Source organism: Musa acuminata, chromosome BXJ1-2 (assembly GCF_036884655.1).
Source record: "Musa acuminata AAA Group cultivar baxijiao chromosome BXJ1-2, Cavendish_Baxijiao_AAA, whole genome shotgun sequence".
NCBI classification, from domain to species: domain Eukaryota; kingdom Viridiplantae; phylum Streptophyta; class Magnoliopsida; order Zingiberales; family Musaceae; genus Musa; species Musa acuminata.
The window spans coordinates 24,387,332-24,402,158 of NC_088328.1; the positions used below are offsets into that span (position 1 = coordinate 24,387,332).

Sequence of the window (14,827 nt, forward strand, 5' to 3'; positions counted from 1 at the left end):
AGCAGCTGTGAATTTCTTATGATGATAGATAAATAAAAAAAATACAATAAATAAAATATAATATATTTGGGTTGATGTTGAAAGCAATTCAATTCATTGATTCATCTTATTATTTATAGAATAAAAATAAAAATTAAATATATTGTAATTATATCAAACAAAATATATAATATGGTTTAATAATTCTGATTCAATTTGAAAATAATATTTATGTTCTTGATTGATTGAAGAATTTATTATATATATATATATATAATATTTGTAAACGATAACAAAAATTATTATTTACACAATGTTTTGATTTTGATTTTTCTTTTTTTCCTGGAGGGGAGGTGAGAGGGCATCTTCATGCATTTCTCCACCAGTAAGCTTATGTTTTTTTTATGACAGAGACCTGCACTGTTGAACCAATTAATGAGGTGGAAAGGGAGAGGTGGCAAGCAGCCGCAGTTTCCGGCTTTGATAAGCTCCCCTCTCGTCATGTTTCTGACACTGCCTCTGCCATGAGATCTTGCTGCGATGGCCAGTTAAAGACTCCTAAAGCTCGCTCGTTGCATGCAGTCACTTCTTGTAGTCATGGTTAATTATTGACGCAAAGCAACCGAGGCTCGTTTTCTGGATGTGGAAGAAGACCTTTGATGAATTCCAAAGCTACAGTGCAAATCCTCTTCATGGTTTGACCCTCCAAAAAATAATAATAATAATTGGATGATCTCTTTGCTCGAAAACCTTTGCCTGGGGAAGAACTCATTTGACGCTGAAACTCTAACATCACACGTGCAAGTCGGACAAAGAATGAGTAAGATCGACATGCAGTAGAAAACATATCTTAACCAAACAAATAATGAACTCACATAATACATTATCTTAAATGATTCAACGATCGAAGAAGAGGCAACCAGAGAGGAGAAAAGCTCGAACAACTTCTTTTGTACTATTTAACATGGATTTTTAGGCATTATAGTTTAGAGAATGATTTGTTTGCGAGTGTGTGTTTTGTTAAAACAATGTATACTTCAGATGAGTATGAGAAGAGAATTTGACCTTCAAGAAACCTCCTCGGGTGTGGCTTTCCATGTCGGAACTGTCACACAGTAAGATCCTTTGTCCTATTCGACATTGGTAGGGTTTCGGTGGGATTGGTAAAGTAGCAAGACGAAGCCGGTACTGTTTCATGATCCACATATCCTAAAGTCTAATAGTGCAGATTCTAATCATGCACAGACTTTTATTCTCGACTCTAACATATGCTATCAAGAAAGTTATTATTAGATACAAAATGACAAATTGAGATCAATGTTAAGAGTTTCCAACTCTAATCAATTTCTATTAGTTCAACTTTGATTTTAATTTTAGAATAGTAGTTTTTAATTATAAAATAATTGTTTAAAATATGAATAGTTGATTCGAATCCCTCAATTTTGGTTCCCAAAAAAATAAAAATCATATTAAAATCGAGATCTGATTTTTTATTTGATTTAAAATGAATAAAGATTCGATTTTGATTTAGTTTCGATTGGATTAGAACTGTGATCAAGACTAATGGTAAGACATAATCAAGAAGAAGCCATGAAGAATCTACTTGTACATTTCATTTAATGATGAAACCCTTATGCCAACTCATGCCATTAATGGTCAAAAGCATATATAGAGCCCACGTTGTTGCACGAATTGAATACTCTCACTGGGATTCGCTGGAATCATCAGAGGCATCTCACCATGTGATCCGAAACCTTATTCAATTAACCTATTACATTAATGCTTATCCGAGGAGCCATACGCCTACGTGTGTATTCTATGAGGCATAGACGTATATATCAATATACATCTATGACGACATGCATCGGAAGCTTAAACTACACTGAGATGACCCAGAATGGCTCGACCCTTTAACCATGCACGTTGATCGACACAGACGTCGCCTGCAAAGTCACGTCTCATCATAACATCAGCAGTACAAAGTAAGATGAGGATCTTCCTGTGATTCCCATACCAAAAAGTATTGGAATTCAGATATCCCATTTTGCTCAACATTGATGGCAACCATGCATTGTGTTTCTACTCCTAGCTTTTGCGAGAGAAGGAACATGACGACAATAGTTCAGAAATGTTCACTCAAACTTTGGTTGCTTTAGCAGTAGCAGAAGCTGCCGTCTCACCAACAATCTGCTCGTAGAGATCTCTTATATTCAACCCAGCGATCGCCCGGAAGAGACCAGTTCTGCATGCTTCACCATCTGTTGTGACACCTCCCCATAGAACTTGGTGGACAGGTTGCTCGGATGCCTCTCCACATATATCAGCTCGTCCAATCTATCGAATTCCCTATCCGTCTCCGACACTGATACCTAGCAAACAACGTTCACACGAAACAAAAAGTCAAGCAGTGTTCCAGCGATTGCAGATCGAAGACCCGGTGATCATCATCACCTCAATGGAGAAGCAAGTGTCCGGGGCATAAAAGAACTCGATGCCAGGGTACGAGCATGCCAGCTTCCTTCCGCATGGTATCCACGAAATGGTGGATTCTTCGTCGAACAGGGAAACTGGACTGAAGTACTTCAACCCTTCCTTCATGATCAATCTGACGCACAAAAATTTACCTTCACTGTCATCAGCAATCAATTGCGTCGGCAGAACTTGGATGGCAGCACCAGCATGTTGCTTCTGCGGATCTGCTGACCGCAATAAACATGGCATGAACTAAAATTTTCCTTTGCTGATTCCTGTATATTTTCTACTGCAAAATTAAACATCAGAGTCGGGCTTTCGAGCTGCGATGCTAGCTTCGATGCTCTCGAGGCTGTGCCCACCTTCCGCCATATCTCTCTGCGATCCACAAGTAAATGGAAATGGAATCAGAGGGTAATGTACTGACATTTACTGCATTACGGAATTAGGTGAGTTATAGTCACTGACCTGGATTTTCCATGCAAACTTGACCTTACTGTTAATATCCAAGTAGATGCTGAAGTCCAAGAGGCCCCTCGCACGGGGATCATACATACCTAAGGGATTGTCAACCAATTCTCATCAGATCGTTTGCTATGTTACGGAGGTAGAATATGAATCCTAGACTTGGTATGTTGCTCATGACCAAAACTGTTTGCTCACGATGAAGAGAATCATCAAAATGAACCAAGCGCTCTCCTTTCTAACAATGTCTCCAAAGGAAATACAATGGAAGCTCACATTGGGTGCAGTCCTTCTAAGACCAGGAGCTTGGGTGGTTGGCTTGGCTCGGGGGGTTCCGGCAAACCAGTAAGATGGTTGTAGATGGGCTTCTCCATGGCCACTCCTTCATCGAGAGCCTTCACTTGCTCATACATGAGGTCGAAGTTGTTGTCCCTTGGGTCCAATGCCGTGACTCCCTTCTGATTCCTTCCACTTCTATCCAACGAGTGGTAGTCATCCAGACATATGACGGTGGTGGTGTCACCGGTCAACGTGTTGGAGTCTGGGTTGCCACCCTTGGGTGGCGCTGCTGCACCTGCAGAGGTTGCCATTTCTTCTTTCCTCCAAGCTTTTGAAAGAGAACACCAGGGAGGAAGCATAAAGATGAAGCGAAGATGTGGTTCCAGTCTTCCCTTCTTTTCGATGATTTCAAGGGGCAGCCTTGGATTCCTTCTAATTTTTATTATTTGTGACAACAATTCAAGAAAAATGCATCGCCTGAGGTTCTTTGATCTGATGAAACTTCTCATGTGTCTCTCGTTTTGGAACTCGGCCGATGGCCATAGTTCTGGACAGAAACGAGGCAAACTTGTAGCTTCGATCGGGTTTCCAACAGTGTTTTGCGGGTTGTCTTGTAGCTTCATTCGGCTAAACAAGGGAAAGCACCTTTAGCCTATAACTCACTGTGTCAATGCTACGTGCGTGCATGCAGTCCGTTCTTTGGTCACTATATGATGATTTTGATGGTTACCTTAATGCACGTAATATTTCCATAAAGTTACCTCCCAAAATTGTACCGCCTATCCATACTTGCATCTCCTTGGCTTCTTTTTCTTGCGAAATTATTTTATTTTTTGAGGAGAATAATAATAATAATAATAATAATATCTTGCAGAAGTACATGTTAAGACTAATAATGGAGATGGGTTTGGGTGTATAGGAAGAATCGCTTGTGGTGGGGACAATTGCCAGGTGGCGCGGATGATGGTGCCTTATACGGCAAGAATACGGTCACATGTCCCAATTCAAAAGGCACAGCAGCGGGACCCATTCAAGCGTCTCAACATACGTGTCAGTTCCTTTTTCGCTCAAAGAGTTGTGGTGTGCTGGTTCCCCAACAGCTACTATTAGCCTCACCTTCCTCTATACCCGTACGGCTGGACCCATTAAGGGTCCAGATTTATCTGGAATCGTAGCGATGGCGATAAATCACGATCGATCCCGAATCTCAAGGCTTACAACACCGCCCTCATTTTCCTCTCGTGTCCTCGGCATCTCGGAGGGTTGGAAAATAAAGCCGGAAAAAAAAGCGGAGAAAAAGAACGAAGCGATCAGGGTGGAGTTAGGGCTTCGCGATTTCTTCCGGGGTCGCATCGATTTCTCCCTGCGGAAGAGGTCCACCGATCCATCAATGGCAGGGGCGCTACAGTACCTGGAATCCCAGCAGAACGCGCAGCCCGAGCTGGCGGACTGGTACGGCGCCTTGGCGGATCTGTACCAACGGAAGCTGTGGCACCAGCTCACCATCAAGCTCGAGCAGTTCGTTGCCCTGGCCGTATTCCGGGTAGATTTCTTCTCCATTTCCTCTGCCCTTCCTCGTTTCCTGCTAGGGTTTAAAGTCATCAGTTTGACAATTGGTCTAGTCTTCTGTTTGGTATGTCCTGGTTACTGGATCTTCACAGGAATTTGCGCTTTTCCTTCTTTTCTTTCTTTTCTCTTTTGACACGCGTGTTTGGATCTTTGGCGGAATCGATATTTAGATGCGTGAAGATAACAGATCTTGAAGGTAGAATTCTTGGTTCAGTGTTCCTTCTTCTTTCTGAGCCGGAAGATACACACAACAGCAATGAATCTTACAGAATATGGTTCTCTAGGAGCACTGATGCACGGAAGATAAATTTTTTAAAGTTGATTGCTTCTTCTACCTTCATGGGAAAACCTCAATAAACGATACCTTTGAGGTGGCAAAGCCACAACAAATTTGCTTAGTTAGTTTTGTTCTGTTTTTTTGTGCTTGCCTCTCTGTTCTTCCTTGGATGGTTCACAGAAACTATTGGTGCCTCAGATTAAATATCTTTACGTTAGCAGAATGTTCAAGTTCCATCAGTGACCTTATAATTTGCAATTCCAGATATTTAGTTGAAGAAATCGTCTACTAAAGTTATTCTTAGTATATACATATGAGTGTGTATACATATATGTGTATAAACACATTTATAATATATTTTTTACAAGAACAACAATGAAAAAATCTTCTACTTTTATTCTGCAGTTGTTCAAGCGTTATTTTAGACCTCTATCTTTTTGGCTATCAAGCGAAACTCTTTTTGCATTCTTCTTGATCCTGCATAGGTTTGGTCCAGCTAGGTTTCTTATTGCACTAAAGTTCCAGTTTTGAAGGTTGAGGCACTTTCTGATAACAAAAAGAAGGTAGGTAGTTTAGTTACTTTAGTAACATTTAAAGAATAATTTCTGTTAAACATGCCAGTTTACTCATGTTTGCACTTTAGATTTTTCTAGCCAGGTTCCATACGGCAGTGTTATGAAGATAAAACAGAACAGTGATTCTACTTTGATATTATTTGGATTCTTGATTTTGGTTAACTAGTGATGTTTTATTCATTAATTGGTTTGCTCAATCACCTAAGAATATTGGTGATCATTTCAGCTAAAAGAAATTACTTGACGTATTTCATGATTCTATTTGTTGACAGCATTATAAAGTTTAATGTGGCATTATTTGTGTCAGGTATATAAGCAAGAAAGTTTTCTTAGTTTCATCCTGTTTAATTCCCTGCATTTTTCATGGCAAATGAATTATTTTCAGAAAGCAATGTAGGTAAGCTCCAGTGGATCTAGTTTGTTTGTTATGATAAGTTCTCTATATTTGTATCCTCATTCTCCTTGTTATGCATGTTAACTCTTGTGACATGTAATTGAGAATGCATGCTTCTTTTTTATTCTCACCTTTCTGCTACTCTTTGTAGGCGGGCGACACTCTTATACAACTGTATCATAACTTCATTACAGACTTTGAGACAAAAATCAATCTCTTGAAGCTTGCTCACTTTGCTACAGTAATTTCACGACAGTATTCAGAAAAAGAAGCTGCAATTAGCTATCTTGAAGGAATAATTGAAAAACTGAATGCTACTAGAGAGTTGCGGATTGAGGAGCCTATCCTATATGCGAAGATGCAAATAGCTGCATTTTATCTAGAAAAAGGCAGTCAAAAGGAGTGCAAAAAGCTTCTTGAAGAGGGAGAGAGAACGCTAAGTAGCATGACTGATATTGATCCTTCTGTTCATGCTAGTTATTATTGGATTACCTCTCAGTATCATAAATCACGACAAGAATTTGCAGAGTTCTACAAGAGTGCCCTACTTTATTTGGCTTATACTTCAGTAGAATCTCTTTCAGCTTCATTCAAGTTGGTAAATGATTTACTTATTACATATGTATATCATATTTGATGAAGGATTTGTTTTCAATCTTGCCAAATTTTCTAATAATCATTATTGTTTTTAATACCATTACAGTTTGAGGTTTTGAAATTACAATCAAGGGTAATAATTTGATCATGTTGATGACATGATTGGGCTTTGAGATTTTTGCCTTCTTCTGTTGTTGGAGATTCATTGAGGTCTCTTGTCGTAAGTTATTGTATCTTAAAAGGATGTTTGACCTTATTACTAATTCGAGATGAAGTTGGTGAGAATCTTGAATACAGATGCATAAGTGCTCAGATACTGAATGCAAATTTCCCTTTCCCTTAAATCTTTTTACATTGCTTACAATTCGATGATTTACATTTTTTTACTGAAAAGTCCTTCATGGAAGGTCCTACTGTACTAGGATTATTATGTGACTTCTATGCATGAGAGATGATTTGTGACTATTATGTCTTCCAGGGCAAGTTTCTGTGTTTTCACACAGTTGCATTTCAAAGTCTCTTATGGGTTATCTGGTAAAATATGTTCCATATGGGTTGTATATATAGTAGTTCTTTAATTTTCATCCTCTAGTTATTCATAGTGGTTGGAAGACATTGCACAAACACTTCTATTAGTCCTTCAGAATCTCTTCTAAGTTTTGGGTTTTGCTGGTGGTGGCAAAAGATCTGTGGAGCTGACCCCAAATAGTTGTGATTTCACAGCTTTGTTATCATTGTTGTTGTACTGTTAATGTAGTAGTTTCTCTTATTATATTTTGTGATACTTCATTCACTCAGTCTGACCTATATCTTGTTTCCAGGATTTGGCCTTTGACCTTTCCCTTTCGGCACTTCTAGGGGATAACATATACAACTTTGGGGAATTGCTTGCGCATCCAATTGTAAGAAAAAGTTCTAGGCAAAATTCTATGATATACTTTCTTTTTCCTATAGAACTAATTACATTTTGTATTATTAAGTCAAAGAATTGTGATCTTCATTTTCTAATGTGTTGATGATTTGCGATTTGTTGATATACCTCTTCTATCTTGGTGTGTGATTTAATTGCTGACATGCTTCATCACTCCTTAACTGTTTGTTTCCTTTCTCACATCTTTTTCTTCCATTTGTGGACGATTATCATCATGATATGTGACCACAGAGCATAAAGTTGGAGCCATCTGACTGCCATGTTGGTTATCTCATGATTTTCTTTCTATCCAAGTTCTACTTTCATTTAAATATACCAACTCTCGTTACATATTGAACTCTCAGAATGTTTTGCAGATCAATAGTCTCACGGGAACAAAGATGGAGTGGCTATACCATATTCTTCAAGCATTTAACGTTGGACACCTGATTCGCTATCAAGAACTATGTCGGATTCATAATGCTGCTTTGAATGCACAACCTGCATTAGTAGAAAATGAGAAGAAGTTACTTGAAAAAATTAATATTCTGTGCTTGATGGAAATAATTTTCAGGTAAGATTTTCAAGTGTCAATTAATTTCCAGATTAACGTTAAGTACATATTTCTGCTCTTTCATTTTTAGTGTGATTGAGACTTTTAACCATTTCCAAACTGATACATTCAATTCCTTGCAGTCGGCCATCTGAGGATCGAACCATTCCATTGAATATTATAGCTGAGCGAACTAAACTTTCTATTCAAGATGTGGAATATCTTCTTATGAAAGCGCTTTCTGTAAGTCTAACCTTGCATTTTTTACCCATAGTTCTGATTCTGCTGAAGGGATACATAAAATGTCAATAACTTGGGAATTAATTTAATCACTGAATGTTACTCCAGCCTTTGTTGTGTTTTGCCCCCTTCCCTTTCATGCCTTTTTTGTCATGTAATATTTACAATACTTTAAGCGATGTAATTGTTACTTTTTATGTTTACCCTTGGTACCTTAGCTTTTCATTCGACTCCCCTAGCTTCTTAGTTGTTATTGGTATTCTTTCATTCTGGATTATCTGGATTTGTATAGAAATTTAAGTTATGCTCGATGATTTGACACTTTTCATTGTTCTCTTAATTAGTAATATAGGCGGATATGTTTCACACTTTTGCTTATAATATTCTCTGCTTGTTAGCCTTCCACATTGTATGCATCTTACATATATAGTTTTGTGAGCATTGCTTTTATTTTGTGACAAGTAGTTGTAAATAGTGCTATGCATCACTGGGCATGTTTGTCAACAAAATGTAGTTCCAGCAAGATGGCTTGAACCTTATTGTTGCAGATCCTTCTGTGCGTTTGTAAGTATGGATTCCTTGTAAAAATGTATCCAACTATTAGGGAAAAAGAAAATCATTTGCATATTGCAGGGCATGTAGGCCTTCCTGTTAGGAACTTTCTTGCCTACATGGCACAAAATACAAACACACTGCTGGTAATGCCGTAAACTCATTTTTTATGATTTTTCTCTATATGTTGGGATCTGTGCACCGGAAATGAATCTATTTCAAGTAGTTGTGAAAATCTGACAATCAGTTGTAACTACAATGAAATATGCTTTGATTTCTTAGGTATGTTGTTCTAATATTCTCAGTTGAATTGTTGAAGAAAGCTGGGAATTGAATCGGAGCTAAAGCCCCAGTGTCTTAAACAGATGGAGGCAGATCAATCTCCACCCTCTGCCTAGATAGCTGAGACTAGTGTTTTTTGTTGTACTATAGGTCTTAGGCATCTTAATATGCCGCTGAAAAGTTGCATCTTTTTTGAAAACATTCAGTTGGAATGCTGAACTCTTTTTTTCTAGCCATATTATTTCTTGCATCAAATTACATATAGCCTTAAAGAGTAAATTCTTGGGCTGCAATGACTTGCAGGTTCATCTTATTGAAGGCATAATAGATCAGGTTGAGGGTACAGTACATGTCTCGTGGGTGCAGCCAAGAGTTTTGGGAATTCCACAGATCAAATCATTGCGTGATCATCTTGATGCCTGGGTGGGCAAAGTGCGGACAGCCTTATCGACGGTTGAAGCAGAAACCCCCGATCTGATTGCTACATGATGTGCGTTTGTCACCTGCTCATTTTCCATTCCTCTGTTAACAGTTCCCCGCTCAGGAGAATTCGGAAAACCAAACATTGGGAATGCTCTTTAATTGAGGTTCTTCGACCCCTTTAGAAGATTTTGCATTGAGGCTTGGTGGGCGAATGCTGAGCATGTATTTTTTTTCTTGATTTTTTGTTTTCAGAAATGAATTTTAAGCATGCATTGCAATCATAAACATCATAGTTTCTCCTAACTATTTGAGTGGTTTCAAATTCAAAAGTTATCCAGAAAACGACGATTCGTGAATTCTCATGCTGTCATATTTTACTGAATGTTTTTGTATTTCTGGATGGAAAGATGGAGAGTAAAATGTCACTTGATATTATTTAAAAAGGTTTATGGATGATTCAAGCGTATTTAGGTCAAACATGCCACGTTGTTGGTGTTAATCATATGCATGGTATGATGCACAGCGTTGTTCAATATAAGCACACAAAATTATTGTACTACAAAGAGGGTGCGAGAAAAAGGAAAATTTTGATCGGACTTTCATGATCATCGTCTTACTGTCTTAATAGCTCAACACCCTTTACGGTGTTTAGTTGCGCATCTTATCTTGCGATTCATTTTACATTGTTAGTATTGCTTATCAAAAATAGTCTAAGAGTTCATTTTACATTGTTAGTATTGCGTATAAAAATGAGTTAGGTGGTGTGAAAAATAATCTACTTCAAACTCTCTAACTCTTCATTATGTGGTGTGATAAGATGGGTTTGAGAGTAGGATAGTAGGTCGAGGGCGTTGCATCTTCGATGTCTCTAATCATTGGCTGTAGGTCGAGGGCGTTGCATCTTCTATGTCTATTATCATTGGTTTACTAGGAAGGAATGGATTATATATAAATTATCTAGTTTTTAAAATTTTGTTCATAAAAAAAATAAGGTGAATAAAAAAGTATTTTTTTTTCTCGAGTTTTAACGAATTTTCTTCTTCTTAGAAAAAGAAATGGAGAACCCCTCCGGAGTTACTGTGTTCTCAGTTCCTGTGCAATGGAAGCTTAGTACTACTGCAGTGGCTGTCGGACTTGCTCTCCGAAGTCACGGAGGTTTGGGCTTGAACCCTAAAGCCACCATTCTTAAACCCCTTAGTGTTCTATGTTCATTCCTTTGAATCCTCTCTTAAATGCTTGTTTTCGATCTCCGTCGTCGAAAATTTTGGCTCAAAATTCTCTCTTTTCCCCCGCTCCCTCCCTCCCTTCTCGATTGCAGAGAAGGGCTGGCTCAATTTCTTGCCCGAGACCCTAAATGATACTGAGGGCGAGAGGGTTGTGCCGCCTGACCCCCCACCGAGCGTTCGAGTCCCCAAGAGCCTTCAGCATACAGTCGCCTAACAGCTCCAGGCTCCAGCTTTGCCCTGAGATCGTGGAGTCTACCGTCTCCACATGCCCGTCGGATACGATCGCATTGAGCTTCTTCCTCTGGTGCGCCCGCCAGCCGAATTACTTCCACGATTCATGTTCTTTTGACCGAATGATCCCTGTGGTCTTACGGCTCACCGACCGATTTGGGTCTGTTAGGGAGATTGTCAGGGAACAGCAGGCTGTTGGGTGCTCCGTAAAGGCGCAAACTTTCATGGTTTTGATCAGAGTTTATTGGCGAGGGAACTTCTATGGACGTGCATTAGAGGCGTTTGATGAAATGATTAAGCAAAATTACGTTCCCAACACCTACGCCAGGAACATGGTCCTTGATATCTTATTCAAGGTGCATTATTTTGACATGGCATTGAAGTTCTTCAGGGACACCAGGTTTCCAAACTTCATTAGTTACAATATAGTGCTATCCAATCTTTGCAAGTCAAGTGATTGGCTGGGAGCCAGAGATGTTATAAGAGAGATGGTAAAGAAGAGATTCCACCTTAACACTGGCAGTTTTTCTGTGGTCTTGGACTGTTTTTGCAAGGCTGGGAGGCTCATGGAATTGCTACAGTTACTAGCGCTCATGATTGTATCCGGTAAACAGCTAACGGTAGCAATCTGGACGATTTTGATTGAGAGTCTCTGTCAGGCTGGTCAAGTGGATAGAGCAAGTACATTGTTGGGAAAGATGGTAGAGCATGGGTGTTCACCTACTGTGATGACGTACACTTCTCTAATTAGAGGTCTCTTTCAAGCTCAGAAGTTTAATGAGGTCTCCATGCTCTTAGAAACCATGATATCTAATAAGTGCAGTCCTGATCTGGTTTTTTATAATGTCCTGATTGATTGCTTTTCAAAAGCGAGAAGGTTTGATGATGCAATTGATGTTTTCCTTTGTCTAGGGGACAGTAGATTACATCCTGACGCTTATACTATGTCTTCTTTAATATGCACACTATGTTCATCCGGGAAATTGAGATTGCTTCCTAAATTAATAGCAGGATCGGATGTTACTGCTGATCTGGTTGCCTGTAACTCATTAATAAATACTCTCTGCAAGGCCGGTTTTCCATTTCAAGCAGTAGAGGCTTTCGTCAATATGGTCAATAGGGGTTTTTCTCCAGACGATTATAGTTATGCTGGGTTGTTAAATGGATTATGCATGTCTGGAAGTATTGAGAATGCAGTCAATGTTTATAATGCCATTGTTGTGAATAATCCCAATGTTGATGCATATGTGCATACAGTCATCCTCAATGGGCTTGTAAAAAGAAGAAAATATCATATGGCAATTAGACTCTTCAGGAAAGCTGTCCTTCAAAATTACTGCCTTGATGTTGTGTCCTATACAATTGCTATTAATGGGCTTTTTAGAGGTCATAGGTTTGACGAGGCTTGGCATTTGTTTGAACGGATGAAGCATTTTGATATTGTTCCCAATCTTTACACATACAATGTGATGCTTTCTGGCTCTTGTTTGGCTAGAAACATGGGTGCGGTTAAGCAATTGCTAAAAGAAATGGAGATTGCCGGAGTTGACATGGACCATACCTCATTCAATGTCATAATTTGTCTTCTGATTAAGTTGCATCGTTATAATTCAGCACTCCTTTTATGTAGGAGAATGTGTGATCTGGGAATGGTACCTAATAGGATCACTTGCTCGTTACTTTTGGATGGTCTTGTTAATATCTCTGTTGAAGAATTATATGATCTTTACCCAAAACTGGCATATGACTTTAAGAATCCTTATTTTATGGACAATTCCCCATCTGATTTGCAGAGTGATCTTCTTGTATGCTCTGCAAATTAGATCATTTTTGGATGTTCAGCGGGAAAACATGAACACAGGCATTACCATAAGTGCGTGGGTGAAGCAACTTGGACTTCTGAATAGAGTCATGAGAAAATGGATAAAGTTGCTACTGCTATGACTTATGAGCTTGGTACTCCATTAGCTTCTGAAGTGCCCTCTGATGCTTCATTGCTCAAGAAACTTGTTGGCATCACTCTGGGTACTATAGATGTCGTCTGTAATTGTCCTACGTAAGGACAGAAAGCATGTGCAGAAAGGAAGCGTTTGATGATTACTTAATTTTTTTGGAGGAATGGCACAGATCTCATGTACAGTGGCAGAGAATTAGATGTAAAGCAAGCATGAAATATAGAACAGATCATGGGGATTTAATATGAGCACAATGTATTCTTCACTGGTGCATGGCGTTGGCATCACTTCTACTTAAAACTCATTATAATTGCTAGATCAGTGGTGGGTGCTTGACAACTTCACTGAACAGTGTCCTTTCGGACAGGTATAGTTATTTTCTTCTTAGTTGTTAGGACTTAGTGTAGCTAATGACTATTGCAAAATTGGAAATGGACTTTAAAGATCCTTGGGCTGTTTTGGATGGTAACATGTGTTTCAACTTTTAATTGCTCGTCAGTGTTATTTTTTCTGGTTGAAATATGGGAGTTAGCCAGTGGTGGAATTAAAAAGAAAATGCTTGCTGTGTAGTTTATATAGAGAAAAAAAGACATGTTATGAATTGTGGTAGTTCTAAGTTTAGAACATGTTATGAATTCTTGGTAGCATCCAAGAGGAGAAAAGACGTGTGATAATAATTCTTGGTATTTCTAAAGTTTCCATGACCGTCCCCATCATGCAGTTTTCTTCTCCTTCTTGTGTTTGTTGCCTTTGTCTATGGCGTTTTGAAAGTTTCCATGACTCTCTCATTATGTGGAATTAATTTCTCGCTCCTTTCTGTGTTCCTTTCAAGATGATCATCTTCTGTATTTTTTCTGACAGGGTGCTGACAACTGAGTCTTGAAAAGAGAAATGGAGTCCAGTTATGATCCTGGGTCTTCTCTGCAACTGAATTACAGAAATGTTGATCACTTCTTTCACCATTTATGGTTAGACTTTAATACCATATGAATCAACTTTTTTCATGATCAGAGGGTGAGTCCCCACCAAAGAAATTGCTCCATCAGAACAGCAGCAGCATTTGAGCTCTTTATTTGCTCATCTGGAAGGTGTTGCTGCAGAATCCTTTAGGAAAAAGAAAACTACTGGCACCAGAGTTGTTCATTGCTGTGAAGCCTACGGATCGGCTTGCTGTATGATTGTGATAGCATGTAACAAAATAGCACATTATGAAATACATGTACATATACATGGTTATCATTATTACAAAAGCTATAGGCTACATGAAAATGGAGACCTGTAAAAGGCATTTTTGGAGGAAGCATCGCAGCCACTAGTCCATGCAATCACGGTTGTTTCTTCGTGACCAAAGCTTTCTTGCTTCTTTTACCGAAAGATTACTACCCGAGTCCTGAAGATAAATTGTTTTTTACCGAAAGATTACTACCCGAGTCCTGAAGATAAATTGTTCCAACAGATCAGAAAGGATCGATTTCATGGATAACTTATTGATCTCTCGTGCGTATGTCCCCTCCAACACTCTTAAACTCTAAATATTAGAATTGCCTTTATTATTTTCAAATTCTCTACTATGCATCTATGCAAAATTTTAGATCGCAAAGATAATTAATTAATTTTGCGACTTTGAAAGAGAAGTTTTAAGAGGGGCATACAAAGCCGAAAGAGAAAACAAACCGAGTCCCAAACATCGATCATCTTTAGCACCTAAATATGATACTGGAGAACCAAACGTGTATCATATAACCTCAAACTTTAATCGCTTATCCCGAATAAAAACTCCATATCAAAGAGATCAATTTTGATAATGCTTACAGGTTCAAGCTTCCATATGGATGAAAGGAAATGATT

General features: G+C 38.7%; 2 protein-coding genes and 1 pseudogene across 3 annotated transcripts; 2 read left to right on the forward strand and 1 right to left on the reverse strand.

Annotated features, from left to right (window-relative positions):
* Nucleotides 1–2,115: 2,115 nt before the first annotated feature.
* Nucleotides 2,116–3,506, reverse strand: LOC135611733 (phosphoribulokinase, chloroplastic-like; annotated as a pseudogene).
* An 846-nt stretch (nt 3,507–4,352) lies between these two features.
* On the forward strand, nt 4,353–9,923 carry LOC135602483 (26S proteasome non-ATPase regulatory subunit 13 homolog B-like). 2 transcript variants are annotated; one of them, XM_065094261.1, is made up of 7 exons: nt 4,353–4,738; nt 6,162–6,608; nt 7,429–7,509; nt 7,770–7,799; nt 7,895–8,091; nt 8,214–8,313; nt 9,448–9,923. In XM_065094261.1, the coding sequence occupies exons 1-7, from the start codon at nt 4,373–4,375 to the stop codon at nt 9,631–9,633; spliced, it is 1,407 nt and encodes a 468-aa protein (XP_064950333.1). In that variant the 5' UTR covers nt 4,353–4,372; the 3' UTR covers nt 9,634–9,923. The 2 variants fall into 2 exon arrangements, with proteins under 2 accessions (XP_064950333.1, XP_064950334.1); XM_065094262.1 differs by lacking the exon at nt 7,770–7,799.
* Nucleotides 9,924–10,550: 627 nt separating this feature from the next.
* Nucleotides 10,551–14,279, forward strand: LOC108952105 (putative pentatricopeptide repeat-containing protein At1g16830). Its single transcript, XM_065094257.1, has 2 exons — nt 10,551–13,346; nt 13,841–14,279. The coding sequence occupies exon 1, from the start codon at nt 10,922–10,924 to the stop codon at nt 12,845–12,847; it is 1,926 nt and encodes a 641-aa protein (XP_064950329.1). The 5' UTR covers nt 10,551–10,921; the 3' UTR covers nt 12,848–13,346; nt 13,841–14,279.
* Nucleotides 14,280–14,827: the final 548 nt, after the last annotated feature.